Below are 14,740 nucleotides of genomic sequence, written 5' to 3'. Positions count from 1 at the left end.
GGGAGAGGGAGTAGGAGATGGGGTGGTTTGTGGGTGGGAGGGTGGTTATGGGGGGAGGGGAACTGCTATAATCCAAAAGTTGTACTTTTGAAATTCATATTTATTAAATAAAAGTTTTCTAAAAAAAAAAAAAAAACAGTGCTTGGGCCCCTCCCTGACACCCACATTGGAGGCCCAGATGGAGATCCTGACTCTTGGCCCATACGTGACTGTTGCAACCATTTGGGGAGTGAACCAGCAATTGAAAGATATTCTCTCCCCCCCCCATTATCACTCTGCCTTTAAAATAAGTAAATGTCTTTAAAAACATTAGTAATCTGAACAATGTGGCAGTGGTATAGGGATAAACAGATCATAATACAGATAGGAGAGTTTAGTAACAAACCGATACACAGTGAAATCTGGTACCTTGGAATGTACTTGAAATCTGGTACCTTGGAATGTATTTGAAAATAAGCTCTTTGCAGAGGATCAAGTTTAAGCGAAGTTATTGAAGTGGTCCTGATTAATCCAATGTGACTGTTGCTTACTGAGAAAGGGCATCTGGACAGAGGCAGCCACATACAGAGGGAAGGCAGCATGAAGGCTGAGCACTGCCCACAAGGCAGGGAGTGTCTGCACTCTCAGACACTGGGTGATGCCTGCACTCTCAGACGCTGGGGGATGCCTGCACTATCAGACACTGGGGGAGTGTCTGCACTATCAGACGCTGGGAGAGTGTCTGCACTATCAGACACTGGGGAGTGTCTACACTATCAGACGCTGGGAGAGTGTCTACACTATCAGACGCTGGGAGAGTGTCTGCACTATCAGACACTGGGGAGTGTCTACACTATCAGACGCTGGGAGAGTGTCTACACTATCAGACGCTGGGAGAGTGTCTGCACTATCAGACGCTGGGAGAGTGTCTGCACTATCAGACACTGGGAGAGTGTCTATACTATCAGACACTGGGAGAGTGTCTACACTATCAGACGCTGGGTGATGCCTGCACTATCAGACGCTAGGAGAGTGTCTACACTATCAGATGCTGGGGGAGTGTGCACTATCAGACACTGGGGGATGTCTGCACTATCAGACACTGGGGGAGTGTCTACACTATCAGACGCTGGGAGAGTGTCTACACTATCAGATGCTGGGGGAGTGTGCACTATCAGACGCTGGGGGATGCCTGCACTATCAGACACTGGGGGAGTGTCTGCACTATCAGACGCTGGGAGAGTGTCTGCACTATCAGACACTGGGGAGTGTCTACACTATCAGACGCTGGGAGAGTGTCTACACTATCAGACGCTGGGAGAGTGTCTGCACTATCAGACACTGGGGAGTGTCTACACTATCAGACGCTGGGAGAGTGTCTACACTATCAGACGCTGGGAGAGTGTCTGCACTATCAGACGCTGGGAGAGTGTCTGCACTATCAGACACTGGGAGAGTGTCTATACTATCAGACACTGGGAGAGTGTCTACACTATCAGACGCTGGGTGATGCCTGCACTCTCAGACGCTAGGAGAGTGTCTACACTATCAGATGCTGGGGGAGTGTGCACTATCAGACACTGGGGGATGTCTGCACTATCAGACACTGGGGGAGTGTCTACACTATCAGACGCTGGGAGAGTGTCTGCACTATCAGACACTGGGAGAGTGTCTGCACTATCAGATGCTGGGGGAGTGTGCACTATCAGACACTGGGGGATGCTTGCACTATCAGATGCTGGGGGAGTGTCTATACTATCAGACACTGGGAGAGTGTCTACACTATCAGACGCTGGGTGATGCCTGCACTCTCAGACGCTAGGAGAGTGTCTACACTATCAGATGCTGGGGGAGTGTGCACTATCAGACACTGGGGGATGTCTGCACTATCAGACACTGGGGGAGTGTCTACACTATCAGACGCTGGGAGAGTGTCTGCACTATCAGACACTGGGAGAGTGTCTATGCTATCAGACACTGGGAGAGTGTCTACACTATCAGACGCTGGGTGATGCCTGCACTCTCAGACGCTGGGGGAAGCCTGCACTATCAGACGCTGGAGGAGTGTCTGCACTATCAGATGCTGGCAGAGTGTCTGCACTATCAGACACTGGGAGAGTGTCTACACTATCAGACGCTGGGGAACAGCCAGGAAACAGACCCTCTCTCAGGTCCTCGGAACGAGCCAGACCTGCGGCTACCTCAACTGTGGTCGTCCAGCCTCCAGACTGTGAGATCACTGCTTTCATGGACAAAGCCACCAGTGTGAGATGCTTTGTACTGACAGCCCTGGCAAACTAATGTACCAGGTAGAGGTGAAAGCAGAGTAGGTAGCAACTTAGTGCTTCTACCTTGGCTTAAATACCCTGGAGAAAACCATCTGCGCAAGTGGACGTGTATGCTTTAGCATTGCCAGCACCAGGGAGAACTGAGATCAAGACTCTAAGCTAATGGATGTGGGGGTTGGTCACTCAGAAGGAGACTTATGATAAAGCGGTTAAAATTCATGAGCTAGAGCTCATCTCTCAGCATGGGGAAATCTAAACCATAAGGCCATTCAAATCACCAAAACACCTCATTAACCAGAAAAATCCAAGTTCATTCTGTAAGGCAAAAACCCACAGGAATTGCAGATCCAACTGAAGAATGTCTCTTCAGGGAGCTCCTCTGGGGAGATTAGGCCTCTGAACTCTGTGAGCAAAAGGAACCTCTGAAACCAGAACAGGTAGGAGCAGAGCGCTGATTTCTATGGCTTCAGCAATCTTAGCGAATATGAAGGAGGAGGTGACCTGCCCCATCTGCCTGGAGCTCCTAGTAGAACCCCTGAGCATAGACTGTGGCCACAGCTTCTGCCAAGTCTGCATTACTGCAAACTATGAATCCATGATAGCCAAGGAAATGGAGAGCAGGTGTCCTCTGCTGAATCGGTTACCAACTTGAGAACCTGCGTCCTAATCGACATGTGGCCAACATAGTAGAGAAGATCAATGAGATCAAGTTGAGCTCAGAAGAGGGGCAAAGGCAAGAGCCTTGTGCACGCCATGGAGAGAAACTCCTGCTGTTTTGCATGAGGGTGGCAGGGTCATCTGCTGGCTTTGTGAGCGTTGTCAGGAGCATCGTGGTCACCAGGGGTACCAGGAGAAGCTGCAGAGCGCTCTGAACAACCTGATGACAAAGCAGGAAGAAGCTGAGAAGTTGAAAGCTGGCATCCGACAGGAGATAACTTCCTGGAAGAATCAACTGCAGAAAGAGAGACAAAATATTCAAGCAGAGTTTAAACATCTGAAAGACATTCTGAATTCTGAGGGCAGGATGAGCTGCAGAAGCTGGAGGAAGAGAAGGGGCATATTCTGAAGAGTATGGAAGAGTCCAAAAATGAGCTGATCCAGCAGAGCCAGGTTATACAAAATCACATCTCAGACTTGGAGAATTGCTTGCAGAGACCAGCAATTGAGACGCTGCAGGCCAAGAGACAGGGAAATAGAGATCTTCCATACAATGGTCCACTTCCCAAATGTCTGCCACAGCTGGGGCTGGGCCAAGCCAAAGTTAAGAGCTTGAAACTCCATTCAGGTCTCTCCTGCGGATGGCAGGGAACCTGGGAGTTGAACCATCATCTGTTTTGTTATCTCCCAAGACACATTAGCAGGAAGCAGAATCAGAAGCAGAGAGACAGAACTTCAACCAGCGGCTCCAGAACAGGATGCAGGTGTTCTAAGAGGCAACCGAATCACTGTGCCAAATACCCACCACCATCCTTCCTTTTAAAAGGCTGAATAGTTTTCCATTTTTGCACATATACCATATTTTCTTTATCCTTTCATCCATCAATATATACTCATCTTAATTCCTTATCTGGACTACTGTGAATAATGCTGCATAAATAATAGTACTTGGACATGCTTATTTCATAGTCTTTCAATATATCCATAAGAGTAGATCAAATGGTAGTTCTTTTTAGTTTTTTAATAATTTCCATATTGTTTTCTAAAATGGCTGTACTAATCTATATTGCCACCAACAGTGAGCAAGTGTTCCTTTTTCTCTATATCTTCAACTACCATATCCTGTCCATGTACTTCAGATTAATACCAACTTCATTCCTGTAAAATACTGAAACTTGCCTTTGATATTATTTTTCTTCTTTCCTTACCCTTTGTGTTTTTCTTGTCATATATTTATATGGATCATGAACAAATGTCATAAACCTATCAATACTGTATTTAAATCTTGTGTTAGTTTGTATTTTAAATTTACTAGGAAAATAAATTAGAAAATAAAGAGTCTTTTATATTAAAAAAAAAAAAGAATGTCTCTTCAGACTGACAAAAAAAAAAAATAAAAAACAGGAAGCTTGCCAACACCAGTATAGTAAGGGTATGGGAAACAGGAACTGTCATTGCCACAAGAAGAGAAATGCAGCAAGTTTTTATAAACTAAAAATAGAACCTGTTTTCAATTAGCGATTCTACTTCTAGGATTCTGCTACATACATACACAGAGAGGGAGATTTTGCTGCAGCATTGCTTGTAATACATTACAAAAGTTCGGAAATATGTAAATGTCCATAGGTAGAAGTCCAGAGTATGGTACATTCACACAATGTAACATTCTGTAACCATTAGAATGAGACACAGCTATAATGATAATCAAGATGGATTGTTGAGTGTGGGGAAAGTGAGATATAGAAGACACAATACATGTGAAAAGATAGCTAGACAGATGGATAGATTGATAGATGATTGACAGATGATTGATAGGTGCTTGGTGACAGATAGATGTTTATTACTGCAGCTAATAGTTCTACAAAAACACAGGAGAAACAGGTAGCAATATCTGCTTATGAGAGAAGAGAAAAGAAAATGGGCAGGGTAGGGGAGAAGCGTATTTTATAGATTTATATATTTATTTAAAAATCAGAGTTAAAGAGAGAGATCACTCTCTCATCTGCTGGTTCACTCCCCAAGCGGCTGCAATGGCCTGGGCTGAGCCACGCCAAGCCAGGAGCCAGGAATATCATCTGAGTCTATGACATGGGTAGCAGAGACCCAAACACTTGGGCATCTTCCGCTGCTTTCCGCAGGCCATGAGCAGGGAGCTGAATCGGAGCAGCTGGGACACAAACCAGTGGCCCATGTGGGATGCCGGTGTCTCAGGCGGAGGCTTTACCTGCTGCACCACAACAACCAGCCCCCAGGGTATTTTATTTTCTCTCTACCATGTTATTTACTTTAAAATGGGAAAACAAGATGGCAAAATTTCATTGTCAATTAACTCTACAAGGTGAGTAAATGGGTATTTGTGACACCATTCCATGAACATTTCAGTGTTGAGAAGCGTCCTAATTTCTCAAGTTCAATTTCTGAAAAAGAAAAACAGTGCAGGGAGATATTGATTGGGGAATACAGAAGAAGAATACAGACATGCAGATGCTGACGGAGGAAAAGGAGAAGAGTGAAGAAAACCAGATGCGGTGAACACAGAAGGTAAGGGCCCCAGTTGTACGCTGACTTGTCCATACTATGGGCTGCAGAAGCAGCTTCAGAAGACCTCATGCAAGGGTATTAGTACTTGAAAGCAGGTCCTCGAAATGTGAGCAGTTGTGTTTGATTTAATTCTCAATCAAGGGGCCGGTGCTGTGACGTAGAGGGTAGAGCCTCCGTCTGCAGTGTCAGCATCCCATATGGCTGCTCCACTTCCGATCCAGCTCTCTGCTGTGGCCTGGGAAAGCAGTGAAAGATGACCCAAGTCCTTGGGCCCCTGCATCCATGGGGAAGACCCGGAGGAAGTGCCTGGCTCCTGGCTTCAGATCAGCACAGCTCTGCCATTGCAGCCAATTGGGGAGTGAACCAGCAGATGGAAGACCTCTCTGTCTGCCTCTCCTTTCTCTGTGTAACTCTGACTTTCAAATAAATAAATAAATCTTTTAAAAAATGAGGAAAGAAGTATTTTTTAAAAATTCTGTCATTCCTGTCTGGTTTGAAACCTCTCCCAGTTTCTGCAATATTTTTCACTCTGTCTTTGGTGTTGAAGAATTCTCAGGGAGATTTACTTGCTGCCAATTTAGATGATGTTGTGAATAATTCAAACTCATAAATAAACTTTTATTCCCAGGGACCAAGATACCTGTGAAGCAATTTTATTGTGACTTTCCCAATATGTAATCTTTAGAGTAACAAAAATGGACATGAGTTTATAATATTTGTTTGATAGTCATAATAAGAGAAAATGTCGCGTCCCTCGACCAGCAAGGAAGACGCAACCCGAACTCTTCTTCAAGCAGTTTATTCAGGAACCTTGAACAAGCTTCTTCTTCCGCCTCCTTCCCTCTCCCATCCCTCTTATAGCCATCAGCACACCAATCAAAAGCAGCCAAGTGGCAAGGATTGATAGGTACAGCAATGTGGAAGCCGGAAGGGAGCTCAGCCATCTCCTTATTAGGAGTTGTTTGTTTCTCGCCAGTCCTTCCGGGAGAAAGGAGCCGGCGCCATCTTTAGGGCGCGGTGCAATGGCTCCCCACAAGAAAAGAAATCTTTGGACATATCTAGTCAAATACAGATCATGGCCAAGCATGAGTAAAAACGTGTCTTGAGGGGCTGACCTGTGGCATGAAATTAAATCACCACTTGGAAGACCCACATTTATCAGAGTCCTGGCTGCATTTTCCATGCCAGCTTCCTGTCAGTGTGTACCATAGGCGGCAGCAGGTAATAGTTACAAGGCGTCGGGTCCCTGCCACCCACATGGGAGACCTGGATGAAATTCCTGGCTCCTTATTTCAGCCTTGCCCAGCCCCAACTGTTGTGGACATTTGGGGAGTAAACTAATGAAAGGGAGATTTTTCTCTCTCCCTCTCTCTCTCCTCCTCCTTCTCTCTCTTTCTCTCTCTCTCTCTCTCCTTTCTAAATAAATTACAAAAAAAAAAAAAAAAAACCCTTGGAGGATTTCTAAATGTCCTCCCAAATCAAACTTTAATTATTTCTTCAAAACACCTGAAGCCAAGTATGCAAAATAGCTTCCTACTATGTCAATGTACCATATTTTATATATTCTGGTAGGAAATAGAAAAGTGACCCTAGCAATTTTTGAAGTATCAAATCACAGAAGAAACTTGTATGATGTCTATAAACTAGCCATGTTGAGGCCATCTGTTTTGAGTAGAAGTGTCTCTTTTTTTGTGGATCTTAAGTTTGTGAATTCTTTTAAACCATAGTATACTCCACTATTTAGTGGAGGTTTGAGAGTTTAGTGATTTTGTATTCTATCATTGTTTTTTGAATTTTGCATGTTCCACTTTTATAATTAGGAAAAAATATAAAATATCAGTGAAATGAAGAGGTAGTTTTTTGAAAAAATAAACAAAATTGATACACCATTGGTCCAGCTAACCCAAAAAAAGTGGGTGGGGTGGGGAGAAGAAGATTGAAATTAATAAAATCAGAGATGAGAAAGAAGATGTTACAACAAATGTCATGGAAATAAAAACAATCACCAGGAATTATTATATGTTGGTTATAGCCAACAGATTGGAAAATCTAGAAGAAATGGACAGATTTCTGGACACATGCCATTTACCATGAAGACACAAAAACTTAAATAGATCAGTAACCAGGATGGGGATTGAATCAGTTACAAAGACCCTCCCAACAAAGAAAGTCCAGGACCAGATGGCTTCACTGCTGAATTTTTTAAAGATATATTTTGGTTATTTTAAAGGCAGAATCAGGCAAAAGCCAGGAACGAGGAGTTTCATCTGAGTCTCCTACGTGGATGGCAGGGGCCCAAGCACTTGAACCATTTTCCTCTGCTTTCTCAGGTGCACTAGCAGGGAGCTGATTAGAAGTGGAACAGCCAGGAATCGAACTGATGCCCATATGGGATGCCAGTGCTGCTGGGAGAGGCTTAACCAGTTATACTACAATTCCAGTCCTTTCACTTCTGAATTCCAGCAAACTTTTAAAGAAGAACTATTTCCAATTGTTCTCAAACTATTCAAAACAAATAAAGGGAAGAAATCCTCCCAAACTCCTTATATAAGCTCAGCATTACTTTAATTCCAAAACCAGAAAAAGATGCAACAAAGAAGAACTATAGACCAATATCCCTGATGAACATAGATGCAAAAATCCTCAACAAAATACTAGCTAATTGAATCCAACAACATATCAGAAAGATCATTTTCCTGGACCAAGTGGGATGTATCTCTGGTATTCAGAGATGGTTCAACATATGCAAATCAGTAAATGCAAGATATCACATTAACAAATTGAAGAATAAAAACCATATGATGGGGGCTGACACTGTGGCATAGCAGGTAAAGCTGCTGCCTGCAGTACCAGCATCCCATATGAGCACCAGTTTGAGACCTAGGTGCTCCACTTCTGATCCAGCTCTCTGTTGTGGCCTGGAAAAGCAGTAGAAGATGGCCCAAGTGCTTGGGTCTCTGCACCCACATGCGAGACCCAGAAGAAGCTCATGGCTCCTGGCTTCAGATCGGCCCAGCTCCAGCCAATGTGGCCATTTGGAGAGTGAACCAGAGGATGGAAGATATCTCTCTCTCTGTCTCTCTCTCTCTCTCTGCCTCTGCCTCTGCCTCTCTGTGACTCTGCATTTCAAATAAATAAATATTTTTTTAAAAAAGAGGCTATTAAGGTTTCATCTTCCTTTTTTATTGTCTATAAAAAAAAAGAAAACCATATGATTATCTCAATAGATGCAGAGAAAGCATTTGGTAAAATACAACAACCTTTCATGATTAAAAAAACATAATCAACTTGAGCATAGAAAGAATAATCCTCAACACAAAGAAGGCAATATTGACAAGCCCACAGCCAGAATCACACTGAATGGGGGAAAGTTGGAGGCATTTCTCCTAGGATCCAAAACCAAACAAGAATGCATTTAACTCAACTAAATATTTAGTACTCATTATATCGAAGGCAGTTTTCTAGATCTCCAAAATATACCATTGAACAAAAACTCCCAGACTGGAGGTGGTTTTATTATGGAGGGCCTGAATTAGAGTTTCATCACTTTGAATCTAGCCATTAAAGATGATAAAATAGAGAAACAGGTGTAACCAAAGGGGAGAGGGGGAGGAACGGAAGGAAATAAAAACAAAAGCTCTCACATAACAAAAACTCTCACTAACAGCAAGTGTACATGGAGTGCCTGTCACTGCCTCCCTCAAGGGCTGGCGTCTGCTTTTCCTCCTGTTGAATCTGGGTTGGCCTGGGGACTGTTACCACCAACAGAATATGCCAGGCCTGGCCCTAGGGCAAAAGAGAGCTTGCCTGACCCCACTTCTGAAAGTCCAGGAGCCCTGAGGAAACCCAGCTGGCCAGGGAGAGATGGTGTGGGGAGATCGCTAGGAGCGAGAGAAGTCCTGAAAAGACAGAGAGTGGCCTGGCTGTCTCCGCTGAGCCCAGGTGTCACTGAGTCACATGAAATTACACAACTGGGAGGTTCCAGCCAAGTCAGCTCCCCAGATGTCTGCAGCCCCAGCCGATACCACACGTCACAGGCCACCTACCTGATCCCGGCCAAGCCACAGAATCGTGCACCATATAATTATATTGTTTCTCTGGAGACCCTGGTTACTCCTGCTGTGTCCTTAGCACGGGATGGGATGGTAGGCAGGAGAAGAAAGGTCTCAAGGACTTTCTGTTAGGCTAGAGGCTGCAGGAAGTTCTTCTTGGAGACACAGCAGAACCTGCCTCAAGGCAATGACCAAATCCAGGTGTCGCCAGCAAAACATGGTCACAGGGTCAAGATTTCAGGGATGTGGCTGGGAAGAATTTGCGTGTGTGTGAATGAATATTATTAAACTTTGTAATGAATTCCCATAAAAGCAAATAAATAAGCAACTCACTAGAAACGATCGAGGATCTGAACAAGAAAATCACGGAAAATAGAAATGGCCAATAAACATATACAAGGTGGTTATACTTGGTGGTGGTCAGGAAGCAACCAGATGGTATTTTTCACGTAATTAAGAGAGTACTCAGCAGTGAGGAGATGGTGGGAAAGCCTAGCCTCTGACAGATAGAGGTGAGAATGCAAAATGGCACAGCTGTTCTGGAGGGAATTTGGGAGTATCTAAATTTAAAATACGCATAATTCTCTTGGGACCCAGAAGTTCCATCACTCGAAATCTGTCTTACAGCTGCACTCCACGGGTACTCAAGACTGTGTGAACAAAGATGGCCACTGCGCACGGTGCTCTCAAGGGTGCGGAAGCTTCGTGACTGTGGGAATTTTGTCCCTTGCTACTGTAAGCATCAGTAGCTCCGTCACTGCCGGGAACATGACAGAAGCTCAAAAGTGTTTGTTGAATGAGTAACTAGGATTGAACATTAAAAGCAAACTCATTTTCTGTCAACTGGACATGGTTAATCTCCCCTGTAATATCCTGTATGGAATTGTATGAGTCTTTAAAAGAATCAGGTAGATCTATATGTGCTGATGCGAAAGCTCTCCAAGAGCATGTATTAACGTTAAAGGAGAATAATAGTAGAAAATTAGAAACAACTTAAACTCCATCACTGAAAGGCTGATTGACTGGACTGTGGTTTAAAGAAACTAATACTACACAGCATTTTACATGGTTTGCTTTCATCATGTTTATTACAATGGAAAGGTGTCTGATTTCGCATTTCCAAAACAGGAAAATAACATTTTGAGCACTTACTATCTTGGCAGGGTTATTCCTCTTAATCCTCAAAATGTCTCCATGTGCAGGTGCTAGCGTTAATGCTTCCATTTTACAGGACTGGGGAGTGAAGAAGTTAAGTGACTTGCCCAGCGTCACTCTGTGACACAGCCAAGATCTATTCCTGACTCCAGGGCTCATGTTCATAAGACCCGGTGACCACGTGCTGTGCTACACAGCTGATGGACTTAGCGCACCGATTATTAATAGTGCCCACTAGATACCAGACACACATTTCATGGTCACTTTCCCCATGGAACACATGCAGGCAGCGAGGTTTGGTGGTGAACAGTTCAGTTTCTGGAGCCAAATTCTGGGCCCTTGACTCAAACTTTCTACCTCTATTCATTTACCTATAAAACAGGAACACTAAGAGTAAAAACCCTACGAAGTTAGGAAAGACTTAAATGAGCCGCTATGTTTTAAGCGTTCAGTGGGCATCAGCGCATGTGCAGTCACTGAGACATCTGGATGCTTCACTCAAATACTAACAGCCCGTAGCTTGTTCATTCGTTTTTAACTGGAGTAGGATTTAAATATTAATTTACTGTTTTGGTGAGTACCTACAGAAACACCTGTAAATATGTTGAATAAGTGTATACAGACATATATACATGTACAGACGTATGCACACGCACGCGTGTTTCAGACCCAGCGTGCAACGCGTCAGACACTACAGAGCCACGCTGTTTCTGTGGTGCATCTACCCGGCAGCAGGGATGTGCCCACTTAATCACCAGTGTTAACCACCGAAAAGGAGCAACAACCAAAAAGAATCTTTTGAATTATTAACTAAACGTGAGAAAGAACTTTTTGTTCCTCTGCGACCATTTCAAATTCACTTTCAATCGCTTTATTTCGTGGATCACCTAAAGCGCAGCCTGAAATCATGCTTCAACTTCTTCCCTTTTTCAATCGTTTAACGCTCCTCAGCGAGACGCCTAGCAAAACCCGGGAGCGATTTGCAAATGGGACCTGTGGAGTCAGGCCCCCCGCCTGGGTCCCGGGACCGCTTCCCGCGCCGCCGCGGGACGGGGGGGGGGGGGGGGGGGTGCACCAGCAGCTCCCGGGGATCGCCCTCCCGCTTATCTACTTCACCTACAGTTTCAAAACCCAGCTCTCCGGTGTAACCAAGCCCTGGGAACGGAAGTCGAGAGAGCGGCCCCCTTTGGCGGAGGGTCCCAGAGACCCTGCACCTGTTCTAGACTGGAGCGGGGCTGGTGCCAGGGTCTGCAGAGAGTCGCCGAGCTGATGCTCCTAATCAGAAAAATATCTCAGGGTTTAAGGCTGACCCTGCTCTGGTCTCGGTGTCTTTGGACACCTGCGTTTCAGCGCGCGCAAAAAGACCCGAGGTGGCATGTTGTAGAAAGCAACAAACCCCTTTCAGTGGCCCTGCTACGACCTCCGCCCTCACAGGAGGTTCCAGGAGAGACAGCTCCTGGAACAGGGCACTCCGGAACAAAAAGACAGAATCCCCGTGCAGAACTGAAAATGTCCCTCCCCACCCCCCACCCCCACACCCACACCCACCGCTGTCCTGAGAGCGTTTTCCGTCCCGGCAGCAGGGCAGTGAGCGCCCAGCGTGGACCGCGGCCCCTCCAGGTGCGGGGCTCACAGCACCCTGCCCTGGAGGCGGGCATCTCCGCCGCGCGCTTGGCGCCAATACCGGATGCTCTGGCTAGAGCGGGCAGAACCGGGACCCGCGCCTCGGCGCTGCCCAGAGGCTCTCGGCCCGGGCGCGCAGCCGACGTGGAGTGCAGGCAATCCAGGCGGCTGCGCCCGCGAGGGGCCCAGCCTGAGGAGTTGTCCGGGGGTACCCAGCCAGAGCAATGCCCAGCCGCGCCCAAGAGAGAGAGGCGCCCCGCTGCGCGCCTTCGTGGCCAGCCTCACCTCAGCTCCGGGTGCATGTTCCGTGTGTAGGTGAGGCATCGCCCCAGGACGATCGCAGACACGTGGTCGGTGGCGCCCATGGAGCTCTGGCGCCAGGTCAGGACTCCCACCCAGATCGCCAGGGCCAAAATCACCGGGAGACACACGCCGAGGACGATCAGGACTTGCTTAGAGATCCAGCTGCGGGGTCTGTCCCCCGACGCGGGGCTGAACTCGTAGTCGGGCATAGCGCGCCGTGCGGGTTCTGCGGGGCCAAGCGGGCGAGGAGAGCGCCGGGCTGGGGTGGGGAGGGAGCCGAGGCTGACCCCGTTCTGAGATCGCACCGCTCCTTTCCCTTTCGTTTGCCTGCTCGCTGCTCCCGCCCCACCCCCACCCTCAGCCCCCTGCTGCAAACTTCCGTGAGCGGACCCAAACGCGTGTGAGGGACTTGGAAGACTCTGACAACCCTCACATCCAGACTCCTGAGCCGCTGGAGCCAGGCCCCGTTCACCTGGGCGATACCCGCCGACACACCTGCATCCCGAGGCTCCCCGCCAACTCTCTTGGATCAACTTGGTAATTTCGCCGCGACTGCTTCCTGGACAGTGTGAGGGCTGACTGCCCAGCTGTGTCCCCACGTCCACGCAGTGACCGCCGCCTGGGAAGGAATGTGTCCCCTCTGCCTTCCAGTTTCCACAGTGTCTGATCAGCCACCTTTCAAGGCTCAGTTTTCAGTCTGACTCCCTCTAACAAGCGGCATTCGGTAACTAAACTCTAGCCGGGTGACATAGAGCAAGTTAGTTCTTCCTCTAAAGGAAGCGGTTGGAAGCAGTACCTCCTTTGCAGGGTCCGTAGAGGACTGAGTTTTATGTTTACAACACGTTTAGCACACTGCCTAGTACATGGCTGCTCTCAGCTAAGTGTAATGGTGACGGTCTGCTCCCTGTGATACTCAGGGGCTAGATATGGACAGCAGTTACTAAACTCTAGATGGCGTTCAGTAAGTAACCCCACAGCTTTTCCTGTCTCCTTTCTCAACAGCTGTGACAATACGACAGACACTTTAAGGTACATAAGGATCAAGCCACTAGACTCTTCCTTGGGGCGAATGTGTTCGGGCAGAGGAAATGAGCAGGTGCAGAGGCGCTGGGGCAGAACAGCCTGTGTCGAGTTGCAAGGTCCTGGTAGCTAGACTGCAGGGCTGTGGGAGAGAGGAGAGGAGAGTACCGCAGAGCCCAGCAGGAGGCCAGATCGGCTAAGGCTCTGGACCCTGTGTTTCATTTTAACCCATTCAAGGTCCTTGAGTGACTTTTTGTGACATGACATTTTAAGGATCCATTCTGGCTTTCTCCTTGAGAATACATCATTAGAGCATAAGGGTGGGAAGAGGGGTAGCAGTTATGAGGACTTTGGCCAGGAGCATAGGGAGGAAGGGACAAGAAGCCGAGCATGGTCAGGAAGATGAGGGAGCCACAGCAAGCGGAAGTGGGACGGGTGACCCCGAGTCGAGAGGGAGGGTGACATGGGAGTTACTGATGCCACTGACATGAGGAACTAGGAGGACAGCTGCCCAGAGTAGATTCTAGAGTGCACGTTAGAAGAAAACACGGGGTGGGTGAAGCGGGGGGCATTTTACATGTGGGAAGACTTTTTCTGACAAAAGGAGAGAGAAATCAAGTCACAGGTTGAGGACACTGGTTGAGTCTAGAGAGACTGCTTCGTTCCGAGATGAGATCTCTGTTATGTTTGCTGGATGGATGATGGATGATCCAGTAGGCAGACAACAAGTGATCAAGCGGGGGAGTGCACCTGCTAAAGAAGAAAGCTCACATGTGGGTGTGGGTGGGAGGAAGACTGCAAGGTCAGGCTGTGGCAGGAGCTCCACCACCGCATGGAAGAAAAGTGGAGGACATGGCCTGAGGGGGCGGCAGGTTAGTGGTGTTGGTGATGGTGACAAGTGCGTGTTCTCTTCTGAGTGTCTCCTCATGAAATGAGAAGAAAGGTTGTCTTCTACAAGTGGCTGGGCTGCTGGTGGAGTTAGAAGGAGATGGGGCGGGCAAGGGAGATGGGGAAATGAAGTATCTAAGCGTGTCATTGAGTGGGGATGAGTTTAGAGAAAGGCCAGTCAGCAACGGCGCCCAACCACTCTCACTGCTCACACAGAAGGGCAACAGTAGACAA

General features: G+C 47.1%; 1 protein-coding gene and 1 pseudogene across 7 annotated transcripts in view; one reads left to right on the top strand and one right to left on the bottom strand.

Moving 5' to 3' along the window:
• CD38 (CD38 molecule) overlaps positions 1-13,607 on the bottom strand; it is a 48,733-nt gene extending 35,126 nt beyond the window's left edge. Inside the window, exons 1-2 of one of the 6 annotated variants that reach the window (XR_016228175.1) lie at positions 13,094-13,509; positions 12,581-12,824 (exon numbers count right to left, since the gene is read on the bottom strand). Coding sequence is in view for 3 of the 6 variants with exons in the window: in XM_008274042.5 (XP_008272264.3) it covers positions 12,581-12,807 (227 nt within the window). In the remaining 3 variants the exon portion in view is untranslated. 6 annotated transcript variants of the gene reach the window in all.
• On the top strand, positions 2,591-4,319 carry LOC127490356 (tripartite motif-containing protein 5 pseudogene; annotated as a pseudogene). Its single transcript, XR_016229769.1, has one exon. The product of XR_016229769.1 is annotated as a tripartite motif-containing protein 5 pseudogene (transcript).
• Positions 13,608-14,740: the final 1,133 nt, after the last annotated feature.

The sequence above is a fragment of the Oryctolagus cuniculus genome, chromosome 2 (assembly GCF_051225735.1).
Source record: "Oryctolagus cuniculus isolate XC-2025 breed Fujian yellow rabbit chromosome 2, ASM5122573v1, whole genome shotgun sequence".
NCBI lineage: Eukaryota > Metazoa > Chordata > Mammalia > Lagomorpha > Leporidae > Oryctolagus > Oryctolagus cuniculus.
Note: the sequence above shows the minus strand (reverse complement) of the source record. Positions and strands in the feature narration are given on the sequence as shown.